Genomic DNA, 14,428 nt, shown 5'->3' with positions numbered 1-14,428 from the left:
ATAAATTCACTTTTAATTGAAAGCCTTCTCAGTATGACTTTTTTTGTGTAATTTTTTTTTATTTACTGATTTTAGAGAGAGAGGAAGGGAAAAGGAGAGACAGAAACATTGATGAGAGAGAACATCGACTGGACACCTCCTGCATGCTCCCCCCCCCCCCCCCCCCCCCCCCCGGGGATTGGGCCCACAACCTAGGCATGTGCCCTAACCAGGAATCAAACTGATGACCTCTTCATGCATGGGTTAATGTTCAACCATTGAGCCACACTGGCTGGGCCCAGTATGACGCTTAATTCTTTAAAAATGTGCCCCAGGCATGAAACAGCTCTGGCCAGCAACACAGGCATCAAGCTAGGATGAATTAAGGACTGCATGTCTGCTTTGCCCTTGACTGATATAAGAGCAACACCACCAATGAGATGTCTCTTTGCCCATTGGCAGGGCGTTACAACTCTTAGTTTTTAACTAGCACCTTAAAGGTTTGGAAAAGGTTTAGAAGAATTCTATGCCCCATTTAAGCAATTTTTCAGTTGGTTTATTCATCTTGGGTCTTTGTATAATGGAAGATTAAATATATACACCAGATGGGAAGAGAGCAAGTATATTATTGTATACTTTTCACAAAGATAGCCCTCCTCCACAAAAAAAAATCCCCAAGTACAAAGAAAGGTAAACAATAATAAGTTTGAAAGATCTATCTTTACTGCATGTGCAAATTTCTTCCTTTTTTTTTTGGTTTTGTTTTGTTAATCCTCACCCGAGGATATTTTTCCATTGATTTTTTTTTTTTTTTAAGATAGAGTGGAAGAGAGGGAGGGAGAGAGAGGAAAAACACTGATGTGAGAGAGACACATCGATTGGCTACTTCCCGCACCTGGAACCCAGGTTATGTGCCCTTGACCTGGAATTGAACCCGTGACCCTTTGGTCTTTGGATCTGTTGCTCTAACTGCTGAGCCATCTAACCATCCCAACAATTCTGAGACAGGAATATTGTTTTGCAGTGACAGGAACTGAGGCCTAGAAAAGGCCACCCAGCTAGTACGTAGCAGAGTCTGGATGCAGACCAGGCTGTTTAATTCCAAAGCCTGTACATGTTAGTGCCAAAATGGAACTGTTCATTTTCTACTATAAACCTGTTCTCCTCAGTCTTCCCAGTTGGTGCATTGCCAGTTGTTCAATCCCCAAACCAAGAGGTCATCCTTTGAATCCTCCCTTTTCCTCACTCCACCATCCAATCCATAAGCAAGTGACTTCAGTTCCACCCTCTGAATAGATCTAGATAGAATCCATCCACTCATCTCCACTATCACGTGCCATCATCTTTTATCTGGTGTACCGCAAGAATCTCCTGTTTTTCTCTCCTAGCTATTGTCACTCTTATAAGGGATGATTTCCTGGCAACCTATTTTTCATTTTTTGCTTCAGTAAGATGATAGACTATTTCTAGCTTTACTAACTTTTCTTCTTTTTTCAATAGACATGTTTGAAGTACCTGCTATGGGCAGGCACTGTTTTTGTATCGTAAGAGACTCAAGGACAACCATAAGTACAAGAAGGCCAAAGCTTTACTTGACAGAAAGACCAAGTATTCGACTGAATAATGCAGTGAATGGAGAAAAAAAGTTAAATTCATGAAGTGGAAAGACTCACTCACTATAGACTTATTTCATTTTCCTAATTGGGTACCCGTTATGGTGGCTTTTGAAGATTGACATTCACTTTAGAAAGACCCTGTCATTTGGAGTGACATGTTCTCCTGCACGCCCCCACTCCCCAGCAGTCTCAGAATAGTTTAACTATAGCTTGCCCAAGATTTGATAGATATTAACAAAAGACATTATCATCTCTTGGCAACCTATTTGAACTCTTGAATACAACATTTCTGAAGCCACCTTAATCCTTGGACTTTTCCGTTAAAGAATCAATAAAGTCCTTTCTTTCCCCCAAAGGTTGTTCAAGGTGGGTTTCTGTCGCTTGCCACCAAGAGTCCTAAGTAATCGTCTCTCCCTCCTCCCCTCTCTTATGTCTCTCATTGCACTACCACATTCTATCCTGTTTGCTTACTTGTTTATAGTCACCCTACCTCCTCCAACTGAGGATATTTATAAAACTATGCAACAGACTGTGAATGATATTTTAAAAGAAAGATTTCAGTAGTGTTTTTATCGCCTCCCACAACATTCTGGGCAATGACCATATTGTGGATTTAAGCATTATCTATTTGAAAAGCCAATATTATCTAATGTGGCAAAATGTTTATTTGAGAATTTGGATTCTGGTCTCTGAAATCAAACATGTATTAGCTGTTTTACTTAGAATAAGTCAGGTAATCTCTAAGCCTCAGTTTCATCTATATGGGGATAATACTGTGAGGATTCAATGGGATGTGGTATGGACCTCAGTTAGCATTGTGTGAGGTACACAGAAAAAATGTCTAGTCAGAATCAGCTATATTACTGTACTTAATAATGACACTTTTACAGATTACATACTGTACATTAAGACTAGGATATTTACTTGCTTTTTTGAGAAATCATCTATAGAGCCTTCATTTACATTAGTTTCAAGGTGACATTATTATATGTAGAAATGGATTCCAGCTTATGATGGTTATATACTAGTTATAAAAAAGGCTTTAATATAGCATTCATTCCAAGTTTTCAAAATAGTACTAACCTCTAGTGAGACATTAAACAATAAACACTACAAGTAGTAAATATTAAAATAGGGCAAAAAAAATCTGTTATGAAGGCAAAAAAAAAAACAAAACACACACACACACACAAAACACACACACATAAAAGAAAAGGGTATTTCATTTCTCTAATCAGCAATTCATTAGAGAAACAATTTAAAAGTACTCTCAGAAAGTAATAAATAAAAATTATTGGTATAAAATTAACACCAAGATATACTGTTTAATTCCAGATTGTTCACTTTTCCAAAAACATTTCATAATATTGAAAATATGACATGATTTACTGATCCTTTAGTTAAATGATCTCAAAATTAGATCTGCAAAGCCATTTTGTCACATGCACAACTCAACAAAGCAAACAAAAAATTTCAGCAAAACAAACAAAAGTTGTTATTATCTCACTCCGATTATTCTAGCAAAAGCAGGTGCTGTGCCTGAACAGTCTGGTTTTGCTAACTGCCCTATTTATCTGGATAAAAGGAATCTAAGCAAGTGGATAGAATTTAAAGCCACAAAAAAACTTGACTCCCTTAAAGCAACTCATCCTAGTTTACTGACCATTACCCTGACTTTTATAATAGTTTACAAATAAAATGTAATTTACACAGCAAATCCGTTTCCTGGCCTTATCCAAATAGGGCGTTTTAAAGTCCCCAAAGGGCCAAAGGCCTAAAGAGAAACTCCCTTTCCTAAAGGTGAGAAATGTCAAAATTATTTTGTTCTAACCTTACTAATCACCTCAGTAAGGATCGTCAGCTGTGATCAGCTGATGCCCCTTGCGCGCCGGACAGTTTCTGGCACACGATGGGGAGGAGGCGCCCTTCCCAGTGGGGCATAATCCTCACCTGCGTTCGAGAAGGTAGGGTGCGTTTTCCAAAAGCTCCCCAACCAGCCATATTAGCCCCAAAGTTAAACGCGAAGCGGGTGGGACCTTGAGAATATAAATCAATTCGATAAAACGCCGGGAAAACTCCTGAAAGCTTCCCCAGCGAACTCGTAGACTTGTTTCCGCAGGAACCGGTAGGCATATTTTCGGTGCACCTACTCTTGTGTACAAAAGGAAGCATTAGATAAAGGGAAAGGATGGTACAACTACCTTGAGCCCTCCGCTGAAGGCCCGTCCTTTGGGTAACTCAACAGGTCACACGCACCCCTCCAGGTTCGCGATCGCCGCGTGCAGAAGAACCGAGGGGAAGGACCAGTCAATTTCTTCAGCAGGGGGCCCCGGGGCAAGTGGGAGGCCAGCCGGAGCCTCAGTTCCCCTAACCCCCCTCCAGTCATCTCCAGGTTGGCTTGGTGCGTTCGGCATCAAACACGCAGAACTTTCCACACAACCAGATTTCAACTTGGAAACTCCCGCTGGGCAGCGCGCCTCCTCCCGGGACGCGACCCGGAGACCCCCGCAGCCACTTACCCGCCGAGCCTTCGCCATCCACGGCGGCCTTCAGCAGCACGAGCACCAGGAGCGCCCCCACGACGAACACGACCCAGCTGCCTCGCGCACCGAGTCCCATTGTTCTCAGGGCAGGACGCGGCGGCCTCGTGGGTCCCCAACCGAGGTGGCGGCGGCGCTAGCGAGAGCGGCCCTTCTGCACACCCGAACCTGCTCCGCGTCCCTTTCCGCCGCTCACGCCTCCCCTCCCGCCACTTGCCCCCCTCAATGACCAAACAGGACGCGGGAGCCGGGCCTGGAGCAAGCGTGGCGTACGGAGCCCAGGCAGAGGGACGGGGCGGGGCTGGGGGCGCTGGGCGGGGCCGGCACGTGGGGGCGGGATTTGGGATACGCGGCGCCGTGACTCTTCTCCGACCCCCTCCGGACCCTATCCGGAGCCCCCTCCGGACCCCCCTCCGGACCCCCCTCCGGACCCCCCTCCGCCTCCTTGTGCGCCCGAGAGCCCAGAACGCTTGAGCAGTTCCCTTTCTTTTCGGAAATGGCAGTTTTGTTTTCTCCGATAAGAACGGGTGCCATTGCCTCTCCGGATACTGAGCACGCTGGGCTTCGCTGAGTCCGGAAGGATGTCTTTGAAGAGAAGCTTTCGGGTGGGGTACGGGGGAGTGACAGGGAAAAGTTGCTGGGGAGGGCCGCAAAGCAGGGAGTGAAGGGGAGGAACTCAAGAGTGGAAGGGATTCCATCTGAGAGCTCCTGGGCCATCAGCGCTTTCCTTTCTGGACCCAACCTAAGTTGGATGGGGAAGGGGAGGGGATGGTGATCGACAAATTAATTGCTTAAGTTCATACGTAAAACATACATGATCTCTATACCCCAAATTGTACATCATCTTCTTCCACAGGTTCCTGGGTAAAGATACATTCTGTGCAAAAAGAGATTGGTGGAGTAGGCAGGGATAGAAGGCAACAGTAGAGTTGGTAGCATTTTATAGTCAAGTATGGCCACCAAGGCTGAGATTGCACAAATCTAACCTAGTTCCCTTCTCTCCATGGTGTTTGCTGTCTCGGTTCAGATGGAATACATGTTTTGTTTTGTTTTTTTAATCCCCACTTGAGGATATTTTCCCATTAATTTTCAGATACAGTGCAAGGGAGGGAGAGAGAGAGAGAAGAGACATCCATGTGAGAGAGACACAGCAATTGGTTGCTACCTGCAGGACCCCAACAAAGGCCTGGGATTGAACTGCAACCAAAGTTTGTGCCCTTGCCTGGAATCAAACTCTCACACTCTTCCGTCTGTAGGCCAATGCTCTAACTGTTGAGACAAACCCGCCAGGGCGGAATACGTGTTTTGAATAGTTTTTGGCTAAGGCCCTCTTAAGGCCTTAGAACCAGTTCCACTCACTTGTCTAGACTTGCAGTGCTTCTGAAGTCTGCATCTTGTATCCCCTAAGAACTGTGAAGTAACCTGTAGCAACCGGTGGCTGGTGCAGGAGAAAGACAAAGACTGAGTCCTGGTTTGGGTGGGAAACCCTCAGAGACAGAAGACAAAAGGATCCAGGGCACTTGAAACCATGGGGAATCCCCACCTGCAAAGCTCTAAATGTTGCTAATGTTAGGCATCTGGCCCAGATTTTATTAAATAAAGGCCACATCACTTTTAAACTCCCAAATATATGTTATGAGAGAGAGTACTTTCTGATCTCAGTTAACTCTATCAGTATGGTGATTAACTTGGGCAACATTATAGACTTCTATCTGTTGATTCAATCAAACCTGTAAATACTCTCTGGCAAAAAGCAAGTACTGCGCATTTAGTTTTTGGTCACTCTATTTAATTGGGGAATCTGGTTTAGGAATAAATTGTTCTGGTGACTGCTGACTCTCTCTGCTTTCTCCATTGTCCCAAAATTTCACAATCCCGGCCCAACCAGTCTTTCCAGCCTTGGTTTGGCTGCCCATGGGCCATGGTGCTTTCTGGTTCCTGGCATTTGCATATATTGTTCTCTCTTTCTGAAATGCCCTTGTCCTCTTCCATTCTCTTCATTAACCCACATCCAACACTTCCTTTAAGGCTCAGTGTATGTCTATCCTACCTGGCAATCTGGTGTGGAATATGAGATGACTGCAGAAGTGAAATGAGAACATATGGAAGATAAAATGTCTATTTGACAGTTTCTCCTGGAACTGACCTTGATGGAGAAACACTCAGGTCTTCTCTGCTGTCTGATTTCTGTGTTTCAGGTATGCGTGGGTATGCCCAGCTTCGCTTTGATAATAATAGCACAGAACTGTGGGTTGGCCATGTTTTCTCTAGTCTGAGGAGAGGTGAAAATGGCAAGGAACTGTGTTCTTTCTGCCCTCTTACAAATTCCCATGAAAGGTCTGGACTCCCTGGGGGAAAATCTAACCCTAGTTTTTTGTTGTTTTTTTATCCTCACCCGAGGACATTTTTCCGTTTTTTGTTCAGATAGAGCGGGAGGGAGAGAGAGGAAGAGAGAGAGAGAGAGAAACATCGATGTGAAGGGACACATCGAGTGGCTGCCACCCGCACGACCAACCAGGGCCGGGGACAAACTGCAACCGAGGTACGTGCCCTTAGCGGGAACTGAACCCGGGTCTCTCTGTACCGCAGGCCGACGCTCCAACCGCTGAGCCAAACCGGCCAGGGCTAACCCTAATTTTGACTCAGGCTTTGCCCAATCACTGCATCAACACTTTACTTTGGTGACATGAAAGATTTAAAACACAGCATGGAAGCCTTTTGCAGTCTCTCTCTCACCTTCTTTTCCAACCCGTGTCTAGATCCCTCTCTGTAACCTCACCAGGCTACTCAAAGTTCTGCAGATACGCCAGGGTGTTCTATGCCCCTGGGTCTTTGTTCCTGCTCTTCCCTTTGCCCAAGATGCCTTCTGACCTCTTCTTCTGGAAAGTTTCCACTTGTCTCTCAAGATTCCCTTCTTATAGCACCTTCTTCCCAACTGTATGGCAGATTATAGTGCTTTGATCAGCTTGGTCTCCCTGCTTCACCCACATTCCCACTAATCTGATCCTTCTACAAATGTCAGATCATACCATTCCCCTGCCACCATTCTGAGTCCACAACCAGGGTCTGTGTCTTCATGGTCTGCAAGGGCCTACATGACATGGTCCTTGGCTGCTAATGTTTCAATCCCAGAGACTCTGTGCTTGCTGCTCCTGGCATCATTTGGTCTCTGCTCATCTCAGAAAGGCTCTTTCCTCCCAAAATTTTTATTTATTGATTTTAGAGAGAGAAACACCAATTTGTTGTTCCACTTATTTATGCATTCATTGGTTGCTTCTTGTATGTGCCCAGACCAGAGATTGAACCCGAAACCTTGGTGTATAGGGATGACACTGTAACCGACTGAGCTGCCCGGCCAGGGCCAGAAAAGATTTTCTCGAACACCCTACCTCACAGCTTTATTTATCTTTGTAGCATCTAGTGCTGTCTGTCATTATGCTCATTTATATGTTTATTGTTTGTCTCTCCTGTAAGGATATAAGTCCCATGAGATCAAAAGTCTGTGTCTGAATGCATAGCTCCAGTTTAGTTCCTATCACATTTTACTATGAGATAGTGGACATCTGTCATATTTATGGATGCTCATCATCTTTTGAATAGCTTTCCTTTATTTACAACTCAAATCCCCCACCTCTCTTGCAGTTGGGTTCAAAAATGTGATCAAGGCTCTGCCAATCAGGCTCATTCATGTGAAACTTAAACTCAGGTGTGAGCAACCAGAGGAAGCAGGCTTTGTATGGCACTTCCAGTTTTGCTGAAATGAATAGCAGCAGAGGTGGCTGGCTTTTTTTGGCAGCACCAGCAGCACTGGCAGTTTCTCTGTGGTTGCAAGACTGAGTTGCTGATGCAGAAGTGCATTGGGAGAGAGCTGCAATGGAGACAGTTTCCCCACTGGACTAGGTCTGCAGTGGTTTTTTTTTTCTTTGTTGTTGCTTTTCTTTTCTTTTTTTGCATTATTCTTGGAGGCTTAGCTTTAGTCAAAGATACAGTGTGTCTGAGGGTGGATTAGAGGTTGGAACTAGGATTCATTTATTCTTTCAATCAGTCAATATCCAAAAAATTATTAAAACACATGGCATGTACCGGATATTATGCTAGCTGCTGGGAAATAGCAGTGATTAACACAGATTTATCTGCCTGATACAATGACAGGCCCCCAGTGAGTTTTTTTTTTATCTTCACCTGAGGACATTTTTCCACTTTTGCTCAGAGTGGGAGGAAGAGAGAGAGAGAGAAACATCAATGTGAAAGGGACATGGGACACATCAAGTTGCTGCCTCCCGCACGACCCCAACCAGGGCCGGAGACAAATCACAACCAAAATATGTGCCCTAGACCAGAATCAAACCCATGGACCAATGAGCCAAACCGGCCAGGGCCCCAGTGAATGTTTTAAAGTGGGTTGATTTCTAGAGAGGAATGGCAGAAGCTGCTTCTGTAATGACTGTACAATAGATACAAAGATGTTTTTGCACTGAAACTTACTTATATCCCACAGTAAATATGATTCACTTAAAAAGAAAGGGGTGACAGAGGAAGACCCATCTGGCTTGATGTCCACAGCTGTGTATAAATTAGTATGTTGATAAATCAATATGTGCATGAGGAATAAATCATAATCTGGCTGACTTGGAGCCTGTGAGGTAGCTGCAAGTAAGGCAAGGCAGTGGAAATATTTAACAAAAGAGTATAATTGGCCTGTGGCCATTTCCCCGTTTCTGCCAACTTCCTGTGAAGTTTCATTTTAGCAGATTGACAACGTGTTACAAACTGTGATTAAATCTTCACAATGAAAGGTGATTTACTGGGTTTGTTCCCAATCCCTCCTCCACCCTCTGCGTCATTTCCTCTGTATTTGAGATCCCCTGTTTTTCTAGTACTTTCTTCCCTCTCCTTTTAGTTTTTACTTCTTGTTTCTTCCCTCAGAGTGTAAATCTATTCATTGAATTGGAAAACATTTTTTATGGGGTATCTATTTTATGTTCAATGCTATATAGGATTCTTAGATTAAGACAAAGGCAAAAGTGAACTTCAAATTGGAAGATGTTTTGACCCCTATTCCCATATAAGCATTCAATCAGTGTAACTTGCAAAATGCATACATATCCGACAGTCTGAATTTATAGTGTTGATGGAAGAAATAATTTTTAATGTGTACTGTAAAACTTGAAATACTCAGGAGCTGAATTAATACATTTGTTGCTACTTACATCCTGATCTGTGAGTCCCATTAGTCCTGGTAGATGTTTTTTTTTTTTTTTTTTTTTTTTTTTTTTATCCTCACCCGAGGACATTTTTCGATATTTTGTTCAGATAGAGTGAGAGGGAGAGAGAGAGAGAGAAACATCGATGTGAAAGCGACACATCGAGTGGTTGCCACCCACACGACCCAACCAGGGCTGGGGACAAACTGCAACCAAGGTACGTGCCCTTAGCGGGAACCGAACCCGGGTCTCTCCAGACCACAGGCCGATGCTCTAACCGCTGAGCCAAACCGGCCAGGGCCTGGTAGATGTTTTTAAAAAAGGTTTTTATTTATTTTTTAGAGAGAATGGAAGGGAGAGAGAGATAGAAACATCTCTGCTGAGAGAGAAACATTGATCAGCTGCCCTCTGCATGCCTCCTACTGGGAATCAAGCTGGCAACCCAGGCATGTGCCTTCACCAGGAATTGAACTGGGACCTCTCAGTCCATGGGACAACGCTCAGTCCACTGAGCCACACCAGCTAGACCCAGTAGTTTTATTTTAACAAGGATTTTCAACTTTGTTTCCTGTTCAACTACCAACTTCTGTTGTAGACTCAAAACTTTAACTGTTGTATCATAACAATATTATATGTCAACAGTGTGTATGACCTTTATTTATATAAAACCAAAATATTTAATAAAAAAAATCAAGAGCAAAAGTAAAAATAAAACAAATAATAGTAGAGGATAAACAGTGAACCCTTATACAACTGGATTTTTCTCTTGAAACAAGCAGGTCAGAGAAGAACGCGTTCTGGGTAGACTAAAGTTTTTAAGCAATAACTTCTCAAAAAGGGAGTGGGAGCTGTGTCTGAATCCCAAGGATCTTTCTGGGAGAGAGGTAGTGATTTCAGTGTGAGTTCTAGGCAGGATCATGTTGTGTTATGAAGGCAGTAAGAAGATGGAATATGAGTTCAGAGGCTTTGGGGTAGGCACAGGGAACCCCATGGGCCTTTCCATTGTTAAGTCCCAGATTATTTATCTATCAGTTCCTACTTTGATCCCCGCCACCCCCTTCCCCCCCCCCTCCCCCGCCGCCTTTCTATAGGAGGCTACATGGATTTCGCCTACTTTCCTTTCCTGTTTAAAGTCGCTGCCAGCGCCCTGGCCGGTTTGGTTCAGCGGTTAGAGCGTCGGCCTGCGGTCCTGAGAGACCCGGGTTCGGTTCCCGCTAAGGGCACGTACCTCGGTTGCACTTTGGGTGGCGGCCACTCGATGTGTTCCTTTCATGTGTTCCTTTCACGTCGATGTTTCTCTCTCTCTCTCTGTTCCTCTCTCTCCCTCCCACTCTACCTGAACAAAAAAAAACAAAATGGAAAAGTGTCCTCGGGTGAGGATAAAAAAAAATAAAATAAAGTCGCTGCCAGAGATTTCATATTTTGGTGTTATTTCTTCAAGCCTTCATATATGTTATTTGGAAACTTCCCAGGCCATTCTTCCTGGCTGCCCCAGAATATAAGTACTTTCTATAGAAATAGTTTCATTGCTAATCATGACAGAAATTGAAAAAAAGATAAAATAGTTATCATAAGGAAGTTAAAAAAAATAATCTGGAATTAAATTCTTAGAGTCTTGTTTCCTACTCAGTATTTCTTACCTTCTCTCAAGGAGATAAAGGAGTAGGGCTTACCATTTATTCATTCAACAAACTTTGTGTGTGTGTGTGTGTGTGTGTGTATTTTACACTTATCCATGTATTTTTATTTTTATTTATTTGTATATTTTTTTATTTTATTTTATTTTTGTTACAGATATTTCTCCTTTTTTACCCCATTGAGACCCTCCTCCCCATCCCCCACACCCTGTCCCCGGCTTTGTTGTCCATGTCCATTGGTTATGCGTACATGCATATAAGTTCTGTGGTTTATCTCTTCCCTCCCCCCACCACTCCCTCTCCTGAGGGTTGCCAGTCTGTACCCTACTTCCATGTTTCTGGGTCTACCCTATTCCTCAGACTGTTATGATCATTCTATTCCACAAATAAGAGAGATAATGTGGTATTTGTCTTTTTCTGCTTGGCTTGTTTCACTTAGGATAATACTTTCCAGGTCCTTCAATGTCATCTCAAAAGATAAGAGATCTTTCTTTCTTCCAGTGGCATAGTACTCCATTATGTATATGTACCATTGCTTTGTTATCCATTCGTCTACTGATGGACACTTGGGCTATTTCCAGATCTTAGCTATTGTAAATAGTGCTGCTATGAACATGGGGTACACATATTCTTTCTGATTGGTGTTTCAGGCGTCTTAGGGTACATTCCCAGAAGTGGGATCACTGGGTCAAATGGCAATTCAATTTTTAATTTTTGAGATAACACCATATTGTTTTCCATAGTGGCTGCACCAGTCTGCATTCCCACCAGCAGTGTACTAGAGTCCCCTTTTCTCCGCACCCTCGCCAGCACTTGTTTGATGATTTGTTGATGGCGGCCATTCTGACAGGTTTGAGGTGATACCTCATTGTTGTTTTAATTTGCATCTCTCTGATGATTAGTGATGTTGAGCATTTTTTCATATGTCTCTTGGCCATTTGTATGTCCTGTTTGTCAGCTCCCCATTTTTGAATTGGGTTCTTCATCTTCCTTTTGTTGAGTCGTATGAGTACTCTATACATTTTGGAAATTATCCCCTTATCTGATGTAGCATTGGCAGTGATGCTCTCCCATATAGTGGATTGCCTTTCCATTTTGATGATTGTTTCTTTTGCTGTGCAGAAGCTTTTTAGTTTGATGTAGTCCCATGTGTTCATTTTTTCCTTTGTTTCTGTTGCTTTAGGTGATGTATCAGTGAAAATTCTGCTGCGTATGATGTCTGAAATTTTGTTGCCTACATTTTCTTCTAGGATTTTTATGGATTCATGAGTCACATTTAAGTCATTTATCCATTTTGAGTTTATTTTTGTGCATGGTGTAAGTTGATGGTCTAGTTTCATTTTTTTTGCATGTAGCTGACCGATTTTCCCAGCACCATTTATTAAAGAGGCTGTCTTTACTCCATTGTATGCTCTTGCCACCTTTGTCAAATATTAATTGAGCATAATGTCTTTGGTCCATTTCTGGGCTCTCTGTTCTGTTCCATTGGTCTATAAACCTGTTCTTGTGCCATTACCAGGCTGTTTTGATTATAGTAGCTTTGTAGTATAACTTGATACCTGGTATTGTGATCCCACCTACTTTGTCTTTCTTTTTCAAGATTGCTGTGGCTATTCAGGGTCATTTTTGGTTCCAAATGAAAGTTTCAAGTATTTGTTCTAGTTCTGTGAAATATGTCATTGGTATTTTGATGGGCACTGCATTGAATCTATAAATTGCTTTGGGTAATATGGACACTTTAATGATGTTAATTCTTCCAATACATGAACAAGGTATGTGCTTCCACTTTTTTATATCTTCCTCTATTCTTTTTTCAATGTCCTATAGTTTTCAGCAAATAGGTCGTTTACTTCTTTGGTTAAGTTTATTCCTAGGTATCTTAATTTTTTTGCCATGATGGTAAATGGGATTGTTTTTTCAGTTTCTCTTTCTGTGAGTTCATCATTGGTGTATAAGAATGTCATCGATTTCTTGACGTTAATTTTGTATCCTGCTACTTTGCCAAATTCATTTATTAAGTCTAGTAGATTTTTGATGGAGTCTTTAGGGTTGTCTATGTCATCTGAGAATAATGACAGTTTCATTTCCTCCTTTTCACTTTGGATCCCTTTATTTTTACTTCATGTCTGATTGCTGTGGCTATGACTTCCAGTACTACGTTAAATAAGAGTGGCAAAAGTGGGCATCCCTGTCTTGTTCCTGTTCTTAAGGGAAATGCTTTTAGTTTTTGCCCATTGAGTATGATGTTGGCTGTAGGTCTTTAATGGTGAACAATTTTTTTGATGTATTGCGGGATACGATTTGCTAGTCTTTTGTTCAGGATTTTGGCATCTATGTTCATCAGGGATATTGGCCTGTAGTTTTCTTTCTTTGTAGTGTCTAGTTCTGGTTTTGGAATTAGAATTATGCTTGCCTCATAAAACGAGTTTGGAAGTCTTCCTTCTTCTTGAATTTTTTGAAATAGTTTGAGGAGAATGGGTGTTAGTTCTTTTTTGAATGTTCGGTAAAACTCCCCTGTGAAGCCATCCGGGCCTGGGCTTTTGTTTGCTGGGAGAGTCTTGATTACCTCTTCAATTTCCTTAGTTGTTATTGGTCTGTTCAAGTTTTCTATCTCTTCCTGGTCCAGTTTTGGGAGACTATGTGATTTTAGAAATTTGTCCATTTTGCTTAGATTGTCAAATTTGTTGCCATATAATTGTTCATAGTAGTTGTTAACGATCCTTTGTATTTCTATGGTGTCAGTTGTTACTTCTCCTCTTTCATTTCTGATTTTGTGTATTTGGGTTCTTTCTCTTTGTTTCTTGGTGAGTCTAGCTAAGGGTCCATCGATCTTGTTTATCTTTTTGAAAAACAGCTCTTTGTTTCATTAATCCTTTGAATTGTTTTTTTTTGGTCTCTATTCATTTATTTCTTACCTGATCTTTACTATTTCCTTCCTTCTACTTGCTCTGGGGTTTTCTTTTTGTTTGCTTTCTACTTCTTTAAGTTGTGAGGTTAGATAGTCTATTAGAAATTTTTCTTGTTTCTTGAGGTAGGCCTGTAGTGGTATGAACTTCCCTCTCAGAAATACTTTTGCTACAAGATTTTGTGCTATTGTGTGTTCATTTTTATTGGTGTCCAGTAAGTTTTTAATTTCTTCCTTGATCTCCTCGGTAACCCATTCGTTGTTTAATAACATGCTATTTAGCCTCCATGTGTTTAAATGTCTTTGCATGTTCTTGTTGCAATTGATTTCTAGTTTCATGCCATTGTGATCTGAGAAGATGCTTGATATGATTTCAGTCTTCTTGAACTTGTAGAGACTTAGTTTGTGCCTTAACATGAGGTCTATCTTTGAGAATGTCCCATGTGCACTTGAGAAGAATGTGAATTCTGTAGTTTTGGGGTTTAATTCTCTGTAGATATCTATTAAATCCATTTGGTCTAGTGCTTTATTTAGAGTCTCTGTTTCC

The 14,428-nt window shown here is 42.1% G+C and overlaps 2 protein-coding genes and 1 pseudogene across 2 annotated transcripts in view; all 3 read right to left on the bottom strand.

Moving 5' to 3' along the window:
• The window catches only part of LOC118627708 (trifunctional enzyme subunit beta, mitochondrial-like), a 29,157-nt gene extending 25,429 nt beyond the window's left edge, over positions 1-3,728 (bottom strand). The window contains 1 exon segment of the mRNA XM_036258177.1: positions 3,546-3,728. Within this exon segment, the coding sequence (XP_036114070.1) occupies positions 3,546-3,728 (183 nt within the window).
• TMEM123 (transmembrane protein 123) overlaps positions 1-4,410 on the bottom strand; it is a 54,021-nt gene extending 49,611 nt beyond the window's left edge. Inside the window, exon 1 of the mRNA XM_036258255.1 lies at positions 4,115-4,410. Within this exon, the coding sequence (XP_036114148.1) occupies positions 4,115-4,214 (100 nt within the window). The 5' untranslated portion in view covers positions 4,215-4,410. The remainder of the gene's footprint in view (positions 1-4,114) is intronic.
• On the bottom strand, positions 302-445 carry LOC118629179 (annotated as a pseudogene).
• Positions 4,411-14,428: the final 10,018 nt, after the last annotated feature.

This window comes from Molossus molossus, unplaced genomic scaffold (assembly GCF_014108415.1).
Source record: "Molossus molossus isolate mMolMol1 unplaced genomic scaffold, mMolMol1.p scaffold_m16_p_13, whole genome shotgun sequence".
NCBI classification, from domain to species: domain Eukaryota; kingdom Metazoa; phylum Chordata; class Mammalia; order Chiroptera; family Molossidae; genus Molossus; species Molossus molossus.
This window is presented reverse-complemented; position numbering and strand designations above follow the sequence as displayed.